Source organism: Austrofundulus limnaeus, unplaced genomic scaffold (genome assembly GCF_001266775.1).
Source record: "Austrofundulus limnaeus strain Quisiro unplaced genomic scaffold, Austrofundulus_limnaeus-1.0 Scaffold104, whole genome shotgun sequence".
Taxonomy (NCBI): domain Eukaryota; kingdom Metazoa; phylum Chordata; class Actinopteri; order Cyprinodontiformes; family Rivulidae; genus Austrofundulus; species Austrofundulus limnaeus.
In genome coordinates this window covers 784428-806062 of record NW_013952506.1, presented here as the reverse complement: position 1 = coordinate 806062, position 21635 = coordinate 784428, and the positions used below count along the sequence as shown (strand labels likewise).

Here is a 21635-nt window from a genome sequence, read left to right as displayed (position 1 = left end):
AACTAATCATCTTTCAGAAAACACATCATCTAGTCATAAATCACAAATCAAAAAATCTAACTTCTATCAAAAGATATTTATATGAAATTAAATACTAACTTACTATCTTTCTTGCGCAGTCCTTTTAGTTTCAACAACRTTTTCTGTCTCATAAAGATTGAACTCTCTCTGAGACTAATATGATTTAGGAACAAAGACACAATAATGATGCTAAATAAATCCACATTTATATTGATTTAGCTGTAGAGGTCACAACCTCTATCCTCTGTGTTCRTCTTTCATAATGACCTAATTAATAATAAAGGATATTATACGGCCCAAATAGCAATAAATCTCTCTGAGTGCATCGTGTCTTTAAGGCACAGAAATATACATCTATGTCTATTTATATCTCAGAGAGAGAGAGGGAAAAAACTCCAGTGGCTTACACAAAGTTATGTAATGTGGATGGATGAATAATTGAAGGACCACAGGCAAGTGGATTGAATGTTAATGTGGCTATGAAAGGATATGTAACCCACCTCCTCTGTACTAATCCCCCCTCCGGTCCTCGTCGGACTGTTTACTCGCTGYTAAAAGCCAGGTCTGGATTGAAAGGGCCCCGGGGGAAAACGAGGCTCCTCTTCGCGGCAACGAGACGCCGAAGAAAACCTGCCGAATATGTTCACTGACATGCAGCTGAATTGTAAAAGTGAAGCCCAACGAGGCATTAGCGAGCCACTCTGGCATACTAATTAGGCCTTTTGAAGAACCACAACCTACACACGCCTGATCTGAAAACTTCTGCTCAAACAACCTTTTGGTCCCAAACCTCGACCTGAAGCTCTTTTTTCTCCACCGCCGACTCTGCTGCAGCCTCAGAAACGCGCAGACACTCAAGAACCGCTTTCGCCCAGCTCCTGCACGCACACACAAGGTCAGTGAATAATGGATATCACACACTACAACACCTTCTCACGGCCGGCGGGGAACACAGAGTGGTGGTCTGGATTGCCTTTAACTGTAGTGGAGCAACAAAGYAGCATTAGCAGCAGCACTCCTTTAAGGTGGTGCCTCGGGTACTTCCCATTCATTTCACTGTGACTGCCTTTCTTGGTCATCGTTATAAAGTACTGTTATTATAGGAGAGGTATTTAGGTCAAAAACACGTCACTATCAGGAAAGGTTCCTCATCTGACCTGATCAGATAAATAAAAAGTGATGGGTTATTTTGATCCATGGAAACCTATAAAATGACTGTTTATAGTGACACACAAGCAGCAAYTAAATTTTCAACCTGAAAAAATGTGAGCCAATTTACACCTTAAGACTTTTTTTAAATGGGATAGTTCAGATATCTTGAAAGGAGTTCTGTAAAAATGATAAAAGCAGTCAATATTTTACCTGCTGTAGATAGCTTTTTGATTGACCTCAGTTTGGAGAAAGYKTTTAATTSTGACTAGACCGACTAGCTAACGACTAGTACTGGTCTAATGTCCGGKTCACACRRCAAGATTTTAAAAACTGTCGGGTTGAATTTCAAAACCTGAGAGATCTCACACGTGACAGGAAATCTCACGAGATCAAATGTGAGTTCAGAGTAAGTAAACATGGCTGAYGAGGAAGAGTCAATGGCRATAGTTTGTGGACTATTTTTAACAGAGAAAAAACAAAAAGACRTCTCCGATGTTCACAGATTTTCTGGTGCACCGTGACTGTTTTGTCTTCTGTTTAGACTCCCCCTCCATGTCACCTCGCTTTCTGATTGGCAACACGTCACATTCAACTGTTTGTTTGTTTGGTTGTCCTCGGGAAACACGCTGGGATGTTGGGCCAAGACAACCCAACAAGTTGAATATCCTTGATTTGCAATCATAGCGGTTCAGGCGTGATTTCAAGTCGACTAGATCACTCCTAACTCACCGCACAYGGCAGGATTGTTGCTTAAGATTATCGTTAGAGCTTTCATGATAATCAGAGCATTTTTAAGATTGTCAGAAGGGCCAAATCATTTTTTAATTTTTTGGTGGGTGTGGGGAGTTTGGACCACATCCCAAATTTTTCGCAATTCACAGATGCTCAAAGAACTTGAATTTTATTGGTCTACTGTACAAAAGTAATGCAAATAAGTTACAATATTGCAGTAATCCACTTTAAGCTTACCTCTGTGTGGATTAGTTGTTAGCTGGTCAACCTGGTCAGAATTAAACTCTCCAAATACCGCCCTATCTACAACAGGTAAGATAATAATCGTTTACAACCATTCAACCCCACTACTAAAGATCTGAACTGTCAYTTTAAAAAWACTGCATCTCTGAAGYGCAGACTGAAGAAATAAACACAGTTCTGAAAACAGAAACATTTAGAATCTGTTGTATTTTGTTGTGCTTTATTTAATCTTTCTGTTCCCTACTTTGTTTACATTGTACTTTTTGTCTTTAACCTTTTTCGTCCACGTTTTTGTTTCACTGAAGAAAAATTCTCTCTACTGGACGACGCACCTTAAATAATTGAAACCATCGGGGCAAACTTAAATATTTATACTGTTATTTGCTCTGTATTCAGAGTTGCATGAACTCTAGAGTAAGTTACATGTAGCTACAGTATGTTGGAGGGATTTTAGTTACTACTGCCTGTTTAGTTAATGTAGGGCAGCTCAGCCGTGCACGCAGGAGCTCTGCTGTTCGTCAGGCGCAGAAGAGAGAGAACTCACTTTGATCCTGAGCGTTTTATTCTCACTAATCACGTTAACTTCAGAGGCTTTGTGTTTGGCTTCACCAGTGACATGTTGCTCAAACAAAAGCTAATAAATTCATGAGGTGTACGATGAGCGATGCGGGTGCAGATGAATGATGGGGGAAAAAAGCACGTGTGATGATCCACAGGGCGATGAGGACGAGAGATGAATGAAACTTTGTTTTTTTTTCTCTCCCCGTGTTTAGAATGAACAATATGTTTAGAAGGATGCTTGATTAAGTAATGCTTCATCTGTTAAACCAGCTCTGACGCAGCGAGGGAATATCTTCCCAGGAAGCTTATATCCTGCATTTCTAATAAACCGTCAACTTTAGCAGCCAGTTACAGGAAAACCCTCATTATACTTTCAGATTTGTCATTTGTAATAAAACAAATAATGGAACAGTTGATTAATATGCCTAATAGGGTAGATAGGAGGGGCAGTGAAAAGTTTCCTTTAAGGTGGTGTCTCACTGGGCTTGGAGACTAGTTGGAGACTCAAAATTGCAGGAAAGTTGTAATATTTTTGCAAACAATTGACAAGCAAGTTTTAAGAGTTTCTGAAAAGACTACCGTATTTATTCATGTATAATACGAACACCATTTTTCTGAGCTTAAAAAGTATTAAAATGTTATGAGCTAGCAGTAATTTCTGACCGACTTCAGGATTTTTCGGGCTTTGCAGAGTGCCCTCTGGTGGTGAAACAATTTTTGAGGAGACACACGGGTGGGCGTGTTTTGCTGCAGAGCTGCGGAGGATGAGCAGCGGACGTTTCCGGTTCCGTGTGTCGCTGAAAAAACAATCCGCTCGCAGACCTCAGCAAATTATGGTAAATTATTAACATGGGTTTATCAGAACATGCAACTAAAGTCCAAGTCTTTTTTTTACATCGCCACGGTTGACAAGAAAAAGAAAACAATTATTTAATCTCCTCTGACTCCAGTGAGTAAAGGGTAAATATGCCTCATATGTGCGACTTACAAYGGGAGGGAGATGGTATATTTTAGCAATATACGAGGAAATATCGAAACTTGTGGTTGTACATTAAAAATGTCAGTTCAAATTTACTCCCTAAAATATACCATTAATGTTTTTTATRCTTTTATTACTATTTTTGCTTCTGTTTAGCATTGTCATGTTTAGGCGATAGGAGAAATACTGGGGTAATGGCGGTAATAAAGCAGAAGACTAGACTGTCCAAACCTACAGCCACTATTTTCTCGTCTTCGCGGCCGACCAAGGACCCGGCCCACCCAGACTGGGTAGGCTGTGTCCTTTGAAGGATGCAGCCCCTCAATTTTGGACACAGCTTATAACTTTCACAAGGACATTGAGAACCCCTGCAACCATTTCAAGACACAGAGACCCCCGCGCAAAAGCCGTTGGTAGTCTCCAACATCACATCCCAGTGAGATCCAACCTTTATAATAACATCATGTGTAGTTCTCTATTGTGCACCGACTGTAAGCTGCTCGTCGTTCTGTTTCAGGTAAAAGAAATGAACTGAACTGCAGGTTAATCCTGAAAATACCACAAAGCACTCAGACACCATTAATCACTGTGGATCCTGAGGGCCACATGCTGGTGCCTCGCTGCTTCTTGAGTCTGTCAGCAGATTTAACAACCCATTTACAGAGGGGTTTTTTAAGTAAAAGCAGAAAAGGCCAGAAACGGTGTAGGTCGCAAATTAGACAGAATGATTGTTTGTCTCGGCAGCTGTGGACGTCTAGCTAATCTCGGCCAGCTTCAGCAGAACGAAGGTGAAGAAAAAGTAACTGTTGCCACCGTGATGTCAGGTTGCATTTTGTTTTATGATAAATAAAGTTGTTCAAGGAGGAAAATGTGGACCATCACACTGTTCAGAGCAAATACGAAAGAGCGTGTGCGTTTTAATAGAGCCACAGTTTTGAAACATATTTGAAATTAATGAGACACTTGTGAGAATTAATCAGTGTGACGAGGATTTGTTCACCCTACTTTGACATTTTCCTTTAAGGTGTGTCATTATGCATCACCAAATGCTCTCCCATTTGTCACAGAATCAGCGTGAGGTTAAAAGTGTTTAACTGGACTGCAGGAGGAGACTGAGTTTGTTTCTCGTTACGAATAATACAACGGAATGGCAATGGGGCAAAAAAAATGGCTACAGAGGACACACCCCACCTCGCAGGCTTTTATTAAAAACAACTCCAACTCCTCAACAGAAACATAAAATCTAATTATTCTAATAGACGAGGAAGATGCGAGCGAGGCTGGTGCGTCCTCGCAGACGACTGGAAATATTTTTGACTCGTAGTGTGTAACTTGGCTGACAAGGAAAAAGTGGGGCTATTTTTAGCTGCATGTTTATGTAAGTGACTAACATGTTGTGGAATAATGAGGAAGGCTCTCTGGGGCCCTGCGTGGAGCTGCAGAGACGAGACTCTCGGAGCAGCGACTGAAGGGAGCTAATGAGCACGAGGGAGAGGAGAACGCAGCGGCAGAAAAAGGACTGGGATGATAAAAGCATGAAAAGGCAAAAAAAAAAAAAAAAAAGGAAATACGACAATTACCAGCGGGAGGTCTGAGGCAGGCAGGAGTGGAGAAAAAAAAGGCATAAAAAATGAAAGCAGTGAAGAAAAATGTCATTGTGATAGGGGATATGATTCTCATGGTCCTGAAGAAAAAAAAGAAAGAAAGACCACTGGTATAAGAAACAATTTTATTTGATTGGTTTAAAATTGTGCCACTAAGAGCGTAATAAAGGACCGGAGTACCAGTGAGCATCTCAGCACTGTGATTTATGAGCTTGTTGCTTCTTTTCAGCTAAATATTTTATCTTTTTCACTCATCTCACCGGTGTACGAGGGCAGTTTATCCGGTAGCAGGGTCTTATTTATAACTCAGGTGCGGCTGATTTCCTCAACTGGGATTCGAAGAAAAAAAAACAATTCCTGATTTTTCCTAACTATTGTCGCAGTTAGACAAAAACCTCACATCTCCATTATTTTATTGTTTTTGTATTTTTGCATTAATGAACTCTATTGGTCACCCTTCACATCGGTCTTTAGATTTATGGATGTTTAACCAATGAGAAGTGTCAAAAACAGTTTGTGAACTGTGACCTCACAGTTTGTTTAAAGAGACCTCAGATTACTTACCTTAATATGCTATTTCACTGTTCTACTAAAAGTTGTTTGTGACACATGAAAACATGCATTTGCTTTAAAAATTGTCTGTTCATTGTATTTTTCACTTAAGCATGTTGTCATTTTATTACTGACACAATGCATTTTGGGGATGATGATTACTGTACACACAGTACTGTTACAGTTCAAACTAAAACACAAAACATCAAGGCTTAAAAGCTATAATGTGTGACAACAGATGTATTATTTTGCATTAGTTATTATGTTCTGCACAATATATTGGTTATATAATTATTACTAATCTGCACAATATATTGGTTATATAATTATTACTAATATATGTAGCATTATTGCCATATTTTCATACATAGCTCGGGCATGTTGTAATGGGGGGGGTGTGGTATCAATCTAAATATTGATAGTATTGATACAAAGATGAGCATTAATATCGGATCAATACTAGCGTGATGACAATACTTTTGTTTACACATTTTATTTGCACTACTGACTATTTGTCACAGATGAGGTGGAAAATAAAGTCAGCAGAGCAGAGTTTCGACACCATTCGCAGTTATTAGTCAAAAACTTTCCTCCTTGCCTTCATGCAATGGAAGGTATTTTGTGTTGTGTTGTTATTGTTATTTTTGTATTTTGTTACATTGTTGCTTTTTTGTTATTTTTGYACGATMGTGACATTTTTCACAAACAAATTGGGTGYAGTAGAAGATAACTGAGAATCTCTTATTTTCTTATTTCATTGTTTTATATTGTTGTAGTTAAATTATTGAACAAATATAATGTTTCAACTGATMGATACCAAAATTCCCAGTATCCCCTACCTACCTTACAAGTGCCATCATTTACCCAGAATGCTTTGCATTTGCATAAATTATGTGACTTTATTGAAAAATTACGTTTTTTTAGTTGAAGTAAATGTTTATTGAATAATAATGTTATAAGTTGGTGTTCTCTTAGTTGTGTTAATAGAGATGTGAGATTTCTGCCTGACAGCAACAATATTTAACATTATTTCACTATCCCAATTTTAATACACACACACACACACACACACACACACACACACACACACTCTCATACATTATCCGGTACCTCTTCTCGGGTGGGGGCTCTTGATTGGCCGGTGGGGCTGCCTGCGCCGTTTCCTGCAGGTCAGGGATGTTGGCAAAGTCATCTTGCTCTGACACCCCAATGGCCAGAGCCAGGACCACCAGCTTGCCTTCGCTGGCTCCCCGTAAAAAAAATACAATAAAATAAAACAAAATGCAATAGACAGAGTAGAAAACAGAGGTAGAAAAAAAGGAGACGAGAGAAGAATCCAGATGCGGAGGATAGAGGAGTCGAGCACAAAGAAGGTGCGGTGCAGGAGGAGAAAGGAGAGGGAAAAGGAGAGGTCTTTTTTTAGGTGGCAGTGAGGACAGAAGGTTGAAAGGCGGTGGGACAATAAGAGACCAAATCAAACAAGAAGACGCAGCAACAGAGAAACTTGTCAATAAAAAAAAGAGCAGAACAACACAAAACGCCTCAACAGTGAGCGCTCTGTCCAGGGAAGGATATTAAAGATAAAAATCAAAGGCCGGATTGATGTCGAGATAATAATTTTAATGAAATGTGCTGCCAACAGCTACAGTCTGTATTCACATCCTACAAACAAGGTGATTAGTTAATGAATCTTAATGGATGATGATATTCAGCATCCTCCACTCATGTAGAAAGTGTTCACACTCAGTCTTACTTTTTCTACCTGCCTGCGTCTTTCCCTCCACGTTCACCTTTTCCCCTGAACACACCAGGCGTCTTAGTTACGATTTAATTAAGCCTCATTAGGAAGATCTGGACTAATTGTTTCTATTTGAGCAGGAGAGGATCTGGAGGTGGACCGTGCATCTGTCTGTGTGTTGCGTGTGTCGTCGCTTTCTGGGTCACCGCTCTCTCGCTCTGCTCGTTTCATCTTCTTCYCTATTCCGCCACAGCTGCTCCTCCAAATCCTCCTTTCTTTGCCTCATCCTGACTCCCTCCACCACCACCACCTCTACTCTTAATTCTCTGCCTCCTCATCACCGCCTCTCTCCCTCCTTCTTCTGTCACCCACACCCTCGGCTCTATGGCTTTAAGCCCCTGACTGCGTTACAAATATCTCTGCTGAGGAAAAAAAAAACGGTGCTGTCAAGCTGYGGGGAGATATTACCGTAAACTTCACAAATGCGTCTTTTCACGCAGAGARAGGCTTTCTCGCAGCACCTCAAAGTTAGTTCAATAATCTCCCTGTTATACACCAACACCAGTGGCTTCGGAGCCCTCCCCACTCCTTCAGATTAATACAAATCACTGGCACCGCTTGTCAAAAATAAGGTCATTTTTACAATTGATACTCTCAATAATCTTTTTGGACTCTTTACACCCCATTTCTCACACGCCTTCACAGCCACTGACTGAACACATCAGCTGTGATCCTTTTCAATCTGTTATCTGTAATTTTAGCTCATTAGCTCCACATACAAAAGTCTCATCTGACTTATTAAGTGTTTAAAGAACTCAAATTATCTTCAGTAGATCATTTTATTGCCTAATCGTTCCACAAAGTCCTGCATGCTGTTTTTCCCAATTTTCACCATTTATCTGAGCACAGATTTGCAATTGAGCTTCTTTTTTTTTCATGGATGCCAGCCTAAAGTGCAGGCTTTCAACTTTAATTTGAGGGTGTTCACAAACAAATTAAAAGGAAGCTGAATTTTTTTTATTATCTTCTAGAAAGCAAAGGAAATAGTGAAGAAATCGCCTTTGCCTGCACGCGATTATCCTCTACTTCATTGCTTTAAGCAGGTGAAAGGTTTGGAGCCGATGTGTTTTGTTTGGAAGGTGTTGGAGCACGCCTATAATTTCCAATTTAAAAAAAAGCAAAGACTCTATTTTAATGATTAAAAAACTTGAGAAAAAAAGGATTTAACAGAATGGCTGAATCAAGAGCAATATAAAATTGTCTGAACACTGGCTGAACACGGCAGCGGTGGATAATCACTAGGTTGTTTCCAGGGGGAACGAAAAACCTCTTTGCAGCATCCGGCTGAGTAAAACTCTTTCTTCAAGAGGGAGACATATCATTAGCCACGTGAAGAGGAAGGCCAAATTAGACTTAGTCAAAACCGCAGAAAAAAAGAAACAATGTAGAAGAAGCCAGACCTCAGGGAACTCAGGTAGATAAAATTTCTCAATTTGTACCAGAATAAGAGAAAACTGGCAGGTTGTTCAACATCTGCAGCACACAAAGACTAACAACAAGGGCAGTATTATTACTTATGGAATAATCCAATAAAGTTGTCCTCCAATGATCAATAACTAAAGCTCTGTTGTGTCAAACTCAAAGCTTGTGGGCCAAATGTGGCCCGTGAAAGTTTTAAAAGATGTATTAATGTTTTAAAATGAGCATATGCTGTTTTAAAGGCAGTATTGACTATAAACTACATCTCCCAGACAACATTGTTTATTTTACCTGCAAAATGACAACATTCCACCACTAGATGTTGGTGCACGGGGTTCAAAAATAGTTGGCAGCTGATGATGGTTCAGCGTGTAAAAGCTCAGCTTTGCTGCATTTTTTACCGGATATTTTTGGGTAAGTGGAATGTCCCACTTACAAGTTGTAAATTTATGTTAGAACATCCCTTCCATCAGAGAGTGGGAGAGTTTAAAATTAAAGACCAAGCATGAATTCAAGCTGCTCACCACTCTCTTATTTGGACTTTCACATTTAGTCGGTCGTACGCACAGAGGACATGTTAAAATGCTGTTTTTCTGCAGGAAATACCATGTAGAGCTCAATAGTTAGTGGTGCRCAGCCATATCATTGAGATGAGGAACGCGATGTTTCGTGTTTGCTTAAAGTTAAACATGAAAGATTGATGTTACAACTACTCATGAGGCACTCCGTGAAAATGAATTTGACACTTCTGCTCTACGGCAATTTTATCTATGATTTTCAGTTACAGGTAAGTATCAAAATGTGGGATTTTATAGTAAAAAGGTTCGATTTGCTCCTTTTCCACTTCAAACCTTGAAATTTAAAATATAAGTCTGTCCTCTGAGCTCTTACATCTACATCAACTTCTCATCCACTGGGTCCCAAACTGATCCCAGCTGTGGCTCGTTAAACAAAACAAACTTTATTAATGAGCCAWTTAATGAAGAAGCTCGTCTATCAACGTCTGTTTTTCATCCATGACCACTGCTTTCATGTTTTCGCAACAGTTCAGACTAAATATGCTATTGCCAATCGTTTTTAAAGCTTACATGATTTCATGACTCTAGGCTCATCTACGTGGTGTAATTGGCACCAGAAAATGTTTTGATATATATATACACAGTATATGCATAAAGATAGCAAAAGCTGTATCAGTGGTCGTAACTGTATCTGACTGTGAAGAGTTATCACTCGTTAAGAGTCCCTGCCTTTAAGCAATATGATACTGTGCATACATTGACACTGTAAGTATAACTGTTATTGGATCGCACTTTTCTTCCATTACCTTTTAAGTACGGGCATTTACACAGAGGACTCTTGTTCAAGCACTTCACTCTGTGCACCTAAAATTAAAGAAGCACAGGCGAGTGAGGGGACGAGACACCAATGAAGCCGGGATAAATTATTGATTTTGACCTAAAAAAGAATGGGAAAAAAAAGGAACGAAGACCAATCTCCGAAGTAATCCATTTAGACAAAGTTCTCCAAAGGCAAGAGATCTGCATCAATGGCACCAACACTTTCATTACGCAATAATTCAACCCTCAAACAGGGAACGTGGCCAAGATTGAAATTAAGTGTCTTGAGCAATGGGTCATGTCTATTACCGGCCCCGTTTCTGTCATCCATCATTCAAGGTKTTGATGTTGCAGAGAAGGAAATATACCAACAATGACCTCAAATTCACATTTAAAACGATGAGCGTTATGGCCGACAATCGTGGGGCATATTGTCGTGACCTTGGTGCTTTGCATGGTGTGCTGCGTCGCTGATGCGGGGGTTAGCTGGCGGCGTTAGTTCAGCTGTGATGCCCAGAGAAGCTCCACGGCGTATTAACAAAAAAAAGAAGTGAAATGAGCATTGAATCACTACTGTAAAACTGATTCAGTGCACACAGAGCACATGCTGCACCTTGACAGTGTCCTTGATCATCTGTCCCCCTCACCAACCCTCTGCCCTCCCTCCCCGCCTCCTCAGAGCTCCGCGTAACGATATGTTGCAGAAGTAATGGAGCTGCATGGTGGCACMAGATCAATGCATCAGGGTAAACACGAAACGCCACACAGCTGCTTCGATATTGTTCTCACAATGATGCACTGTGACACGGCAGRCTGTGTGCGCACAAGGCTTTCTTTGTGTAAAAGTTACAATAAAGCAAAAAAAAAGGAGGCAATTTTAGTTGCAAAYGCTCACGGAACAAAAATAGAAATGCTTCTCCTAAGCGGGAAATTTAGCTGTGAAATAAATAAATAAGTAAATAAAAAACACCACCTCAGGATRYGACAGAGCACCATTAGTTCTGTTCKGTAGCGACAACTGCAGCAGACAGGCCCGAACGCCATCGAAACAGATGTTACTGTTTAACAGAGCGTGCAGCGTCACCGTTTAACAATCCTCCAACAGAACGGGACAGAAGCAGACCCCACAATGTGTCGCACCTCCTCACCATTTCTCACGCACGTCCACTTCTAAAAATAGAATTTATTGCTTCTTCTCCCCGTTGTTTTATTTTTTATTTATTTATTTGTTTTTTTACAGATTGCTCAATAAAAAATGCTCAGTGCTTTATTACGGCTCATTAAGGACACGGCGCCGTGTATTCTTATTAAGAAATGACAGCAATTATTGCTTAAGAGGAATTAAAGGGTTCATTTAGGTAGGGAAGCCAAACCTTTCAAATTAAATCTAATAAACCTAAGTGACCTGTAATTTCACTATCCAATGGGGTGTTTTTCTAAAGACAAAACTATCATCAATGCAACAGCTAAAAGAGACCAGCTTATTTACATTTATAAATCAATGCATGTTATTTTTAATAGCTTTGTTTTGCATAAACTCATTTATTGCCTCCTCATTTGTTTTAAACCTCATTATCCTAACTTATCATAATCAGTTATAATATGAACTCACTTGCCTTTGTAACTGTATAAATTACATGTTACATGCTACACTTTTTGTAAGATTTATCAGTCATAATGAAGTTCATAACTAACTCAGTTCCATGCATACCATCATTCACAACAACACACCTGTATGAGCCCAAACACACCTATTTTAGCAGKTAAACAGATAATATCCTTCCCTGGATATCAGATGCAAATTTATATATTAAAAAAAACACCTGAAGGAAAAGAAACGGTTGGAATACATTAAAATGTACGTTAATTTATATATTGTCATTAAACACAGTTACGTTCTTAAAGTTTTACACATAAAAACTATGTTTTACATAAAATATCTCTACACTACATAGAGTACACATGAGGACAGATATAAATAAAGACATGTTGAGACTTACAGGAAGGATTTGACATCCAGGCCTCGGTTCTTGATCTGGTCCATCATGTAATCCCAGCTGCCAGGGTTGGCCCGAGAGCGCCCTCCTGCTCCACCTCCCCTGTAGCGAGAGGAAGCTGCCCCTGCTTGGCCGCCCCGGGCACCTCGGGCCCCGCCTCTCGTACCCGCACCCCCACCGTCRCCACTGCCTCCTCCTCCCCCCTCTCCTCTCCGGGCACCCGCCCCGGGCTGTCCGGGCGCAGTGTGCAGCTGCCCCAGACTCTGGGACGTGGTGGGCGGATGGTGGCCGTGAACCRCGCCCGATGGGTGGACGAGAGGCTGCTGGAGGCTCTGCTGGCGCAGCAGCGTCCGAGGCCGGCCCGGTCCGGAGGGGATGTGCTCCAGAACGGAGGCGTAGGACAACGCCGGGTCCCCGAAGCTGGGCGGGCAGAGGAGCAGGGAGGAAAGCGAGCGTGTGGAAGGCCAGGGCCGGCAGAGGATGGAATTGTGGGGAGGGGAGTCGGGTGGGGAGGATGAGGAGGTTTGGTCAGGGGGTGAGGTGGTGAAGACATCAGTGATCAAATAAGGAGACGCAGAGCAGAGGGGCGAAGCAGTCAGGTTGACGTCGGCGTAGAAACAGGAGAGTTTATCCCAACAGGAAGTTGAAGGTTGTGAGGCGGGAGAGGAGGAAGCGGTGGTGTTGGAGGTCAGAGTGGAGGATGGCGCATTGGGAGGTGGAGATAGGAGGAGGAGGAGACAAAAAGAAATGAAGGTGAGGCAACAGCTGTAACAGCAGTAGCAGAAATAGCAGTAGAAGGTGCAGCCGGAGTGGTGGTCGCTGTGCGCCACGTGCTGCTCGTGGGGCTGCGGCGAGCTGCAGGCTGCGCTCTGGGCGCCGCTCTTGTGCATCAGACGTGAGTGCAGGTTGCGTGGCGGTGCGATCGGAGTGTGTTTTTTGAATGCGGGCAGTGGGCGGATGTTCACCGTCCGGACGGGCGTGGAGCGGTTCAGTGCCGCGCGGCCTCCTCGAGGCGTGCGCGCCGTCGTTTTGCAGCCCCCGGGCCKCCCCGGTGAAGGTTTTTTGGTGTGACGAGAGATCCCCATTTCCTCTACACGCCAGTCAACATGTCCATCTCTGACAGTCTCTGCTCTGTTCTCTCTAAGTTTTTTAATTTTTTTTTGCCTCTTAAATACAAGCTGAACCTCCTGAGAGATCCCACAGCCAACCAACTTCTACAGCATGACTCCCTCCCTCTGTCAATCACTCAATTTCCACTCCTCTCTTTCAAAAATGTTGCTCAGCTGGCTAATTGCTTTTCCTAAAATGGCACATAAGCGTGTGACAGCTCCATAGATGCAATTAACGTTTCTTTGGATGCTTACACATGCATACCTCTTGTAATCTCTTTTTTAAACTATTTTTCTCTGCACACTAAATATATCCTCCTCTCTTGGATCGCTGTGTAACCTAGAGTACAAGAAATAGGTCATGGGAGAGCTATTTCCACCAGTTAGGTGCAGTTTACTTCACTTCATCTAACACAGTTTTGCATGAGGCTTTTAGTGTGATATCCATCATACTGTATTTTACTAGTTCCACATAAAAGAATGGCGGAACAGCAAAAGAAAAAAAGTAAAGAGGCTTGTAGTAAGGGGCAGCAGAGAGATGGAGTGATGGAAACAATCGGAGCAGAGGGTGACGATGGAGGAGAGACAGAAAACGGGGGTGCGAGACACAAACACAAGAGACACAGACACTTATAGCAGCCCGAAAATAGAATCCAATTACAGACAGGGGGCAAAAAAACATATGAGAGGAGGAGAAAAGGAGGGAGTGAAGAACAACGTTAGTGTTGAGGAGGAAGAAGTCACAGGCATGAAGTGTCAATGAAAGGTGGAAAAAAAACTGCATCTGATTRTAGCTCCACGTCACACATCATGACTTTAAGCAGATAGTGTCCAAAAATACGTAAGTATTAATTAAAAAAGTGAACTGGAAAGGATGTGAGGTTTTATTTTAGTCGGCGGAAAGAAATGAGGCTACTTCTGAGTTCCTTTTTTTAGCTTTTGTTTTAAATGAAGCTTGCGGGCAGCTGAATTTCTCAAGTGAATAAATCATACCCTCCTGGAGAGTCGCACAGGAAGCTGGTCCGTGGAACTGGGCCGAYTGTGTCAGCTGACGGCTTTAAGTCAGTGCGATCCTGCAGCTGGAGTTCAGTTCTGCTGCTGATGACAGCTTACATTTCCCCGGTGCTAACACCTTGATCGCTCACCTTCTCACCTAAACTGAAACTCCCTCCGTTCTTATTTAGCTCGACTTGATTCTCTCCATGTTTCACCCTCGTAATTCTTGTGACCGTAGATGCTGCTAAAAGAAAAACCTGCAAGAATGAAGCAATGCTTGAAGGGATATATATTTAGAGACCGCTGCTTGGAATTTGAACGTTTTGAACAGAGATCTTGTGCAAGCAACTACCATGCCAAATTTTAAATCAACATAGGCAAATCCGAATGAAATGTGACACTTTTTGTGTTTGCAGGGACAATTAACCGAGATCACCATCTTGATAGGGTCAGACTTTAAAGGGTAATCACTGGTAGATGTAAATACAATTATTTCCTGAAGGTCTCAATAAAATCCATCCAGTGATTTATAAAATATTTTACTAACAGACAGCGTTGACTCCAAGTTGTGTTCAAATTTTAGCTCCATAGCTGCAAAACTCAGTGTTATATTTTTGTGTTTACTGTGTTTTATTATGCAGGGCAGCCATCTAAGAACCTTCAGGTGGTAGGTATGAGATGAAAAAAAATAAAAATCCATGATTGGTTCTTTGTACAAGTGCAACTAATAAAGCTTGACTAAGAGATTTGATATCAAGATTGGTTGGATTGATTATGAAATAATGAAATTTTTGCCATTTTAGTATCAAAAAATTGCTCCAATTTTTTCCACTGGTTTAACATTGTTGCAGAACCATTACAATTTGTCTGGGTTTTCAAACAACAAAAAATGGGTATGACTTCTCTAATTCTTTAGATAAAGGTAAAATAACATGCTTTTAACATTAGCTACCCTTATGTTTTTATTATTAATTAATTATTTAGTTAATAACAAACTGTATGATCTAAAACATCATGCAATCGAAATAGGAACTAACAGTAAAACTAAATAAAAAATACAATAAATAATGGTCAGATAGCTAGTGTTGGCTGATGTGTGTGTACATTCATACATACATACATATGTGTATTGTTATATATAATATGTGTATAGTGTTTTTTCATTTCTTGTTTATCTTTCTTCTTTATTTTATCCCACCCACTTATATTGAGCKACAGTTTTGTGTAAATTCCACCACTGTGGGATCAATAGTATCATCTTATCTTATCTTATTTATTATTTATATATTATATTATTATTATCCTATAATTAAGGATCTAGGATCTCCATAGAATCATCACATTTGGGATCTTAAAAATCCACGTTTGTCTGATCAGTTTGTCATGAAGGTCAGCCAGTATTTAGATCAAATATTAAATTTAGATGCTACCTACTATTTGAATGTTGTAAAGGTGAACGTGTTTTTAAGCTCGCTGAAACTGAGCAACATTTTCATCACAGATAAACTGCAAGAAGAATTTGCAGAATACATTTGATCAAAAACATGATGAAAGATAAAATCCTTTGCTACGTCACACTAAAAACACCCCTGTACGCAATAACTGGAAGGGAGTCTGAAAACACTTCACTGGGATACACACATCTGCAGAACACTCAGGTCGGCTGAGTGGTGAGGTTTGTCACGTACTTACAGAAGATAATCAGTTGTAGACTTTCTGAAAGTTTCATGCGAGTATGCCACCTTCTTCATAAGATATTTCGCTAACAGACGGACTAATAACCTAGCACAATGCAATAACTTGATGATGATGTTTGTGTCAGCAGGTGATAGCATTTTGTGTGAGAGCAAGGTGTTTGTTTTGAATAAAAAAAACTGTGTCTGATTAACTCACTTGGTTGGTCTCGGCGCTCCGGACGGCATGTTGCCATGGACGCTCTGCCACCTCCCGACCTTCACTCCCTCCGCCACCATGCTCTTCACGCTGTCACTGCGATAAGGAACCCCCCCAGCATCCCCCTGCCCGGTTGCGGCCCCCTTCTGCCCCACTGACACTGCCCCACTGAAGGGGAAAGACATCCCCAAAGCAGACAGCAGGGTACAGAGGAGGGAGAAAAACAAACCAGAGAGTGTGAGAACAACACACCCAAACACACTCACACAGGAAAACAGATTGAGCAACCACACGGTTAAAGAGGTGAAGCCGATCGGTGGACTGTGTGAAGGGGCAGGCCTAGATTTCCAGGCCAAATGAGAGGCAGGAGGATGAAAGTGGTCTGGAGTCCAGAGGGGAGAAAGAAGAGGTGTGTGGGGAGGGGGGAGGTGAGGGAAGGTGAGGCGAGGCGGTAGGAAGGGGGAAAAGGAGCCTGTGGAGGGTGGAAAACCAGCAAGAAGGTACTTCTTTGGGCCTGGAGGACTTAATTCTGGAGCAGACCTTAGTCAAGAAAACTCTTCTCCTAATCATTTCCTACACTTTAAGACGGTCTTCTCCAAACGACAAGACAAAAAGTTGCTGCAGCTTAAAGCAACAGGAGTGCTTTTCTTATGCCATCGTTAAAAGAAGTYGGCTGACAAAATGTGCACGTGCCTTTTTGGAACACCTATCGCAATTTACGTTTTGCGACTTACTCTGCAAAACGTCACTTTTGAGGTATTTTCATGTCATTTCGGCACCACTTAGAGTCCATAACAGCCTTCAAGAAGACAAATGTATCACAGCACAAGCAGAAAAAGTATCACGCAGGCAATCTAATCACACAGCTTTTCTTTCTAGRACAGGCACAAGGTACTGAAATTAATCAGTGCTCCCGTTTAAAAAAAAGGAGCAGTTGTCAACTCAAATTTAATCTTAAAAAAAACGGGTGCGGCGATGATCAAAATTAAAAGAACATTAGTGCCCTCTGGTGACATGACTACATCTCATTAATATGCATGGCTCCCCCCTTCCACCCCCCACCCCGCTGCTGGAGACAGAAAACACGAAGCTCCCTCAGACTTTGCATTCTGGGAAGGACGATCAGGAGGCGCTAAACTCACACCAGGGTCACCTTTCACATTTAACTTTGACCAATTGACACGACGCTGCATGTAGATATGTCATCAATCCTGCAGGACACACGAGCCTCAGTTACAAGCCAGGCACAAGGTGAATATAGTTCTTTTTTTTTTAAGTAGAAACATTTAAGAAATGTTTAGATGATTAGCAGAGGTGTCCCGATACCAGTTTGTCTCAAACTGAACACGAATACTTCAGTTTGAGTAATTGCCGATATCAAGAACTGATATCAAGTATTTACTGAGTTAGAAATTAAACATTACATGATTATAAAAGCCGATTTTTTAATGTAGGACCTACTAAATTGGACAAATATCTGATGTACTTGAAAGCAACTGCAGTCTGAATGCTTACGTCACATTTCAGCTGATATTTATATCAGTGGGAGGTATACAGATCCATGCAAATATTAAAAATAATACTAACCTGGAGTCGTGCAGTTTACATTTTGTAACTCATAACTCATAATGTCTTCAGCTACATAACTGAAGTCCAGTTGTTTTGTCTTTTTTTCCTTTTATTTTATGTCAATGTTCCATGTCCTGGATGACTGAGAACCACAGAAACATAATAGTTGCTTCGTTCCATAAAAACATGCTGCRTCGGACCAGCCAACCAGAGGACGGTTAAAATRTWAACAAYGATTTAAACAATCATGTCAGATAAKTATTTAACCAGCTCTGATTGAACAACGTCAGAAGTGACATGCTAACATGTAGMATCCACATAGAGACCAGTTTACTCTGTAAAAAGAGTACTGAATGTGACATCACATCATCATCTGCATTTGTGGGTCACATCAGCAGCATAAAAAATTCACACTGAAGTCTTATGGAGGCCACATGTATAATGTGAACATCCACGCAAATTTGAAAAAAAAAATGTATTGGGCATTTTGAATGAGTTTGAGTGCTTTTAGAAATGTTGGTATCTGTATCGGGACACCACTACGGTAATTATTAGGATATCAGGATAAACAGCTTATGTAGAAGAGAATCAAAAACAGTCACATTTTAAATATTTCAACCACATAAAATTAAAAACTGTCTCATGTTTATTGACTGATCCAAACCATTTTCKAGGACTATGTGGTTTCCTGTTGAATAGTTTTCAAATGAGCTTCAAAAAGCAGAAGTTTCTTTAACCTGGACATTGACTAAATGAGGCCTGGTGTCATCACAGGGACCTAAAAGCTGCCRATCCTCAAGAGAATCTCAAAAAGGAAACGATTTCTTGGCTAATGGCAACATCTTATTGGTTGAAGACGACAGGTCGTCCCAGCAGCCTCTCCTCATGAGAAATGCCTTCTGAATGTAGTGTTGTTTTAACCGAATGTGCCCACACACACACACACAAGTGATAAATTGAATCATTTCTGCCATTTGTTTTGTGAGAAACTCATCTTTKTTGTTTTTGGCGTGAAAGCCGGAGCTGCTGACAAGCATATTTTTGCAAAAGAAATGACAATCTTGAAGGCTTTTTAAAGAGCAAACAACTCAGGATAAAAAAATATATATATTAAAGGTTTTAGGCTGGCTATAATCGAGGACAATTTGTCAGCCACTGGCACTCTGCTGTTTTCGTTTTCTACACTCCTGATCACCTGGGTCTAGTAAAAATGACCAGTTATTAGACATTTTATCAGTAACATGCCTGGTAGCAGGAAGTCTAAGCTTAGAGTCCTCTCAGTGCCCAGAGGAAGGTAGTTGTGACCTTGCTTTATTGGATTCAAGTGGTAGGTGAGTGAAAAAAAAACTTTTATTGCAGTAAGAAAAAAAATACACTGTTATCTTGTCTCCCCAAATGATAGAGAGTAGATGCAGTTCAAGTGATTAAATGTTAGTGCAGCACACATTAGATTGTTTTACTGATGGAGAAAATTGAAGAAGAGGAGCCACAGATGGATGTTAGAAACAGGTGAATACTGGCACCAACACTGCAACCTGGTGCTAACGGTCAACCCTCCACAACAAAAGCCACGGAACAACCGGCAGAGAAAAGTGACACAAGCAAAAAGAACAAGCAGATGCACAGGATGTAGAGAAGGTTGGTTAAAGTATGCAGATCAGCATTGGAGAGGAGAACTTTTGAGGGTTGCCCGTCTCCATGGTCCCACCATGGGAAAGAGGTGCAAGGTTAGAGGTCAGGAGYTAGTGTGGGGCAGCAGGGCTGTAGGGAGTGAGGGGGCGTCCTGAACATGTTTCATTACAAGCCAACAGGGTATGAGGGGACGCAGCAGAAGTATGCTTAAGGGGGCCGTTTTGTTAATGTGCTACAGGCCTAAAGGAATTTTACATGGTGCTTTTGTGTGTGTTTGGTTTTTCTTAGGCTAACATTTCCCAAACAAATTCTGAGTAATCTTTAGCAATCATTTGTGCCCTCCAGTGTGTGCCAATATTGGTTGGGTTGTTACTGTTGCTGCTTTTGATAATGTAGCTTTTATACTTCAACACTATGACAGTTACTGTGTATAATGGGTACTCAAACAAACACAAGAGGCTAAACAGGCAAATCCCATTTCCCCCTTTCCCCTACCCCTTAGCCCAACCAGAAGAGTCATGGTTTAAAAAGAGAAGCCCAGACATCCTTTTCCCCCTAATGACCCCAACATACTCTGAAGCCAAACAGTTTATGTGTGGTATTATAGTTGAGGGATGTTCGTTTTCATACACACATTTCACAGTCAGCAAGAAGCACTGTGCAGACCACATGGTAAATCCCCTCCAGCTGCAGTATACATCATGTGTACAGCGAGGGGACAAGTTTCTTCCCGCCAAGGACCCCACTCTGTCCCTGCATCTTCCATTTGTCCATTCCAAATCGATCGACGCAAGAACGCCAAATTTTTCAGGCAGAACGACTCCTACGTGGACAATGATTGTGCGATCCCCATCCAAGAGTTCACTTATTTCACGATCCCCATCCAAGAGTTCACTTATTTCACTATCTTTAAATTTATTTTTTGAAGAATCGTACAAAAGAATGTACTTTCACTGCCTCTGCCAACTGCTCTTAAAACTATCCATCCTGCTCGCCTGTACATAGCCGGATTATGGAAGCAGAGTAGTTGAAGCGAAATGACAACATTGCTGTTCAAGCGCACTTCCACATTAACAARCACGCCCACAAATCCCTCAATCACACAACACTTCGCGCGGAGCCCTGTGAGAAAAGGTTTGGCCAAGGTGTTGGAGAAGGGGTGGGACAATTTTCGTCACTTAATGAAAGTCGACTTTGAAGCGTCGGAKGGAGTATGTTGGGGCCTTAACAATCCCAAAAATGAGTCCCTCCAGGAGGTTCTGAGTCTATCAAGATCTATTTCCAGGTAGACATGCTCAAAATACCTTCAAGGAGAGGCAGCCGGGAGGCTTTCTAACCAGAGTCCTGAGCAACCTCAGCTCAAGAACAGCAGCTCTAATCTAATCTCCTTACCCTATCTTTAAAGCTACGCTACAAAAGCTAACTCATCTCATTCACTTGTATGGGGGAGCTCTTTTTTTAATTTTTATTTATTTATTTATTTATTTATTTGTGATTTTGTTGTTCACAATTCATTTCAAATGAGTACAAGTGAGGGTTGGAGCATAATCAGACCATTAAATGAAGAGATTTGCCTTTTGGCTCAGCTTTTTCTTCACCAAGACCACAGCCATTCCTGCAGATGAAGCCCTGATCAGTGGGTTCATCTACTGCTATCCCACCATCATTCATGAACAAGACTCCAAGATACACAATTTACTCCACCTAATATGTTGATTTTGCAMYTTTTTATATAAAGATATGATTTCCTGAAGGAACATGACTTCCAATAAAGAGCCAAGAGATAGGGGTGGAGCTAACACAAGGAAATGAGATTCAGCCCGAATATATTCATTTACTCACCATTAGATTCTGTTTTAACAGCCTGGAAACATATCAAAATAAGTTAAATAACCAGAATCCATAACTAATTGTTTAGTTTGATGAGTGGCTATTGGCAGGAAATGGAAAAGGTTAGGGAAAGGGAAAATGGGGAGAGAAAAAGCAGCACTGCCCCTGCCTCATTACAGCCCTGCTGGGAGGGAAGTCTCTTACCAGACTT

At 41.2% G+C, this 21635-nt stretch overlaps 1 protein-coding gene across 5 annotated transcripts in view; it reads right to left on the bottom strand.

Moving 5' to 3' along the window:
* The window catches only part of syt7a (synaptotagmin VIIa), a 110302-nt gene that overhangs the window by 22088 nt on the left and 66579 nt on the right, over positions 1-21635 (bottom strand). For 2 of the 5 annotated variants that reach the window (XR_001310640.1, XM_014013645.1), the window contains exons 1-3: positions 16394-21635; positions 12399-12815; positions 6955-7086 (exon numbers count right to left, since the gene is read on the bottom strand). The exons of 1 other annotated variant lie outside the window; for it this stretch is intronic. Coding sequence is in view for 3 of the 4 variants with exons in the window: in XM_014013645.1 (XP_013869099.1) it covers positions 6955-7086; positions 12399-12815; positions 16394-16578 (734 nt within the window). In the remaining variant the exon portion in view is untranslated. The remainder of the gene's footprint in view (positions 1-6954; positions 7087-12398; positions 12816-16393) is intronic. 2 more of the 5 variants (XM_014013646.1, XM_014013648.1) reach the window with 2 other exon arrangements.